The 4,181-nt window shown below is 28.3% G+C and overlaps 1 protein-coding gene across 1 annotated transcript in view; it reads left to right on the forward strand.

Annotated features, from left to right (window-relative positions):
- Positions 1 to 3,633, forward strand: part of LOC108578966 (dnaJ homolog subfamily C member 16) — a 4,458-nt gene extending 825 nt beyond the window's left edge. The window contains 10 exon segments of the mRNA XM_017942391.1: positions 65 to 261; positions 370 to 647; positions 731 to 921; positions 1,006 to 1,340; positions 1,507 to 1,810; positions 1,890 to 2,038; positions 2,162 to 2,395; positions 2,478 to 2,691; positions 2,766 to 2,873; positions 3,508 to 3,633. Of these exon segments, the coding sequence (XP_017797880.1) occupies positions 65 to 261; positions 370 to 647; positions 731 to 921; positions 1,006 to 1,340; positions 1,507 to 1,810; positions 1,890 to 2,038; positions 2,162 to 2,395; positions 2,478 to 2,691; positions 2,766 to 2,873; positions 3,508 to 3,633 (2,136 nt within the window).
- The last annotated feature ends 548 nt before the right edge of the window (positions 3,634 to 4,181 follow it).

Raw genomic sequence — 4,181 nt, forward strand, 5'->3', positions numbered from 1 at the left:
ATTTTGATAAAAAATTATAATATAAAATATGATGTTATTAAACTTAAAATTTGTTTGTTTTTAGATTTTAACTGATCCAGAAAGAAGAAGAAAGTTTGATAATCATGGCATCACAGAAGAAAGTATTCCTAGACAACGAAGAGATAATAGTCACTTTAATAATGTTTTTGATCCATTGGAAGAATTATTTGCCAGAAATTTTAAATTTCATGACCAAAATCGAGATATTTCACTTTTCTATATGATGAGCATCACATACCGGTTTGTATTACTGTGTTTAAAAAAAAGTCTAGTTATATGTTTGTACATATGTGTATTTGTACAAGCTATTACAATTGGACATTTTAAATACAAATATGGTTCTTACAGATCATTTGAAAATATAATAGTACCAAAAACTTTTCGAACACCTTACTTGATATTATTTTATTCGGATTGGTGTATTGCATGTTTACAAGTACAACCTACATGGCGACGTTTGATGGATTTAGAACCATTGGGTCTTGGTTTAGCTACTGCACATGCTGAAAAAGAATCTACTTTGGCAAGAAAGCTGGGAATTCATACATTACCATGCCTTGTTGTTACAATAGATGGTCGTACTAGTGTGTATAAGGAATCTCTTTTTAGTGTCCAAAAAATTGTTGGTGTGTACTCTTACAATTAATATTGTAGTATGATTAATGTCCTTATTTCATAACAAAACTGAATAATTTGGTTTGCTTTTCAGATTTCTTGCGAAGCAAATTTCCATACAAATTAGTACCTAATATAAATAAAAGTAATGTAGACAATTTCCTCTCAGGATGGATAGATAATCGAATTCGAGCTTTAATATTTGATAAGAAACAATCTGTACGATTACGATATCTATTTATTGCATTTCATTATAGAGATCGTGTTGCATTTGGTTTTGTTCAGGCAAGTATCCTTTTTTACCCTTAATGTAATATTATTGGATTACCAAATTTTTCAATTGTTATAATTATAATTTGGCTTTTGCAGACGGGAATATCAGAAACGGAACCTATTGTAACAAAGTATAAAGTTTCTGCGGATTTAGACACATTGTTATTATTTAATGAAAATTCTGAGAAACCTATGGCATCTGTTAGCATGAAAGATATATCTAGTGATACAATGCACAATGTTATTTCAAATAATAAATTTCTTGCTTTACCAAGACTCTCAAATCAAGCAATGTTAGACTCCGTTTGCCCGCCTGAGTGGCTAAGACCTCAAAAACGATTATGTGCAGTTTTAATATCACAACAAAACAGTCCTCTTCATGATTTGGCTAGGCATAAATTTAGACAAGCGGCTTTAGAGTCATCTTACAGGTAACAGTATTTTAGACATGTCAAGTATGTTCAATTTTTATATACTCTTACTATTCTAGGTATTTAATGGTTTAATCATATTAAAAATAATTTAATTTTTCTTAAAAAAATTTTTCCTAAAATTTTTCAATATTTTGCAATTATTTATACAATATTTAATTTACAGTACTGAAAGGGTCAGATATACGTACGTATTTAAGGATACACAACCAGAATTTGTATCAGCATTATCAACAGGTGAAGGCAGTCCTTTAGAACCTTTATTACATATTGTCATTATTTGGAGGAGGGATGCAAATCATTTGAAATACGAATGGTTACCTACTGTTTGGATTGAAGCAGCTCAGGATGAAACACAATGGAATGAAACACGTCGAAACTTAGAACAAACCATACAAAGATTATTGCGTGCATCTGAAGCTTTGCCATATGCCGCAGTTGTAGGAGAATTAGCAGATGAACATGCACAGGCATATATTCTTACTTTTTAGAAATTACGATAAATTCAATATTGTATTCTTTTTAAATTCATATTTTAATTCTGTACAGGGTACTGTAGACAAACTTATTGGAAAAGCATTACTAGCTGTAGATTATATTTCGGATAGTCTTACTAAGGAGCAAATATTGCCTTTAGTATCAGTAATTGCTACTATAATGTTACTTGGTGCTGCAGGATATGGAATGTCATATCTAGCGTAAGTAGCATCACCTTAATAGAGGAAATAATAAATATTTTATGAAAATTTCATTATTAATATTTAAGCATTAGAAATTTATTTAATAATAACGATGACTTTTAAAATAATCTACTATTGTAGAAAATTAGAGGAAGCAAGTATTCAAGCAAATGCTCATGAACGTGCTCAATGTAAGGATAACAGTAAATCAACGCCATCACAGCCACAATTACGGTTACATGAATTGCGGGCAGAAAAATATAATGGTTTAGTTCGATTATTAAAACCGGGCTGTAGAACCATTATATTATTAGTTGGTGTTGAAAGTAGACTAAAATTATTACGAGCTTTTCATAAAGCTGTGTGGCCTTATAGGTAAGTTGTATGTGTGTATTTATTATATAAAAATTGTTGTTTTAGTAGTAATTAAGTTATAATTTAATTTATTTTATCATAGGAAAAATAAAACCTTAATGTTTGGACATTTGTCTCTTGAAAGAGGGTTAGATTGGTATAAAAAACTGTTATCCCTCACGTTGCCAGAACAAAGAGAACTAAATATAAACGCCAAAAATTGTGTTGGCACTGTATTATCTCTGAATGGGCATCATAAATATTTTTGTATGTATCATGCCAAACATCCAGAATGTACCAATGGCAAAGGTTCTAAGGTACATATTAAATATATTGAATTATATATTTACTAAATGTGGAACTAACTAATTGTAACACTTTTTTTATACAGAGAATAGAACGAATGACAAAGCAGTTAACTCGAAGAACAGATGATGCAGAAGCTGGTGCATTTATTGGTTTTGATAGTTCTAACGAATCTGATGTTTCTGATGAGGAGGTATGATATATTTATTTTTAGCATTTTTTATTATTTTACTGTTTCATATTTTTTAATAGATTTCATATTTTCGTTAATTGAAATAATAGAGCAATATTTTAAGATTTAGTGAAGGTTTTTACTATGCTTTACAAATTGGGGTTCTCTTTCTTCAAAGTGATAAAGGAACTGCACGTAGTTTCTATAAATCAATGTGAGATATTAGTTATAGTTTTAATGGTGGATGTTAAATATTTTGTAGAAAAATGGTTTTCATGATGCTAAAGCTCAACTTTGTTATAAATTTAAGGCATTTATATTATCAAATTATTATGAAATTATAGGTATTTTATTTATTAGTTTGTCAGATATGCAATCTGTTATTTTGTTGACTATTAAAATACTTTTTTGTTAATAGTTGATCATGAGTTACATACTTTTTAGTTCTTTATTTACCTTCAAAATAACACCATGTAGTTTTTTTGTTAACTTGACTTGGTTGCTTTAAGCAGTTTTTTTTTTTTAAACTGGTAGTGTAAGTAATGTACAGTTTTTGGTGTTTGGTAGACAATATTTACAATACTTTACACTTACGTAGTCAATATTTTTAAATAAAGTTAACGACTTAACGGTATATAAATTATTCATATTTCAGGGCGGAAATAATGTTTTATATCAGGATAATCTTTTGGATGGTTTACCTATGTGGCTGGAAAGATTATTCGAAGGTTTAACATATCGTTATTATGTAAATTATTGGCCCGAGTTCACTGCCAAGTAAATGAAAATTGGTATACATTCTGGTAATGTGTATACTTTTTGCAATAGAAAAAGGGATCCAACTAGTCAACAATATTATATGTCATTTAAAAAATCTATACAATTTAAAGTACGCATCTTTAATTTCGTATAAAGTTAGAATATATTCATTGTACATGAGGTATTACTTATTAATTAACTCGCAATTTTCTGTACACATAAAATTTAGATATTCCATTAACTACATTTAAATCGTCATCATAGTTGATAAAGTTTTCATAGATCTGCATTATTTTTGTCAATTTTCATAAGTAACAAGAATTCTTGTAACTTTTAATATTATTTGTGAAATAATTCTAGTCGATGCCATTAAAGACATAACAGTATTTATATTACATGTCTAAATATTAGACACTGTATATTTATATATTTATAATTATAACATACAAGGTTTGATAAAAAATATTCTTGGGCGCATATTACAAATTTTTATTCACAGAAAAAATTATTTCAATTTTTATGTTAATTTCATTGAAATAATAATTTCCATTTCAGAAGTATTAGAGTACT

The sequence above is a fragment of the Habropoda laboriosa genome, unplaced genomic scaffold (genome assembly GCF_001263275.1).
Source record: "Habropoda laboriosa isolate 0110345459 unplaced genomic scaffold, ASM126327v1 scaffold30, whole genome shotgun sequence".
Lineage (NCBI taxonomy): Eukaryota > Metazoa > Arthropoda > Insecta > Hymenoptera > Apidae > Habropoda > Habropoda laboriosa.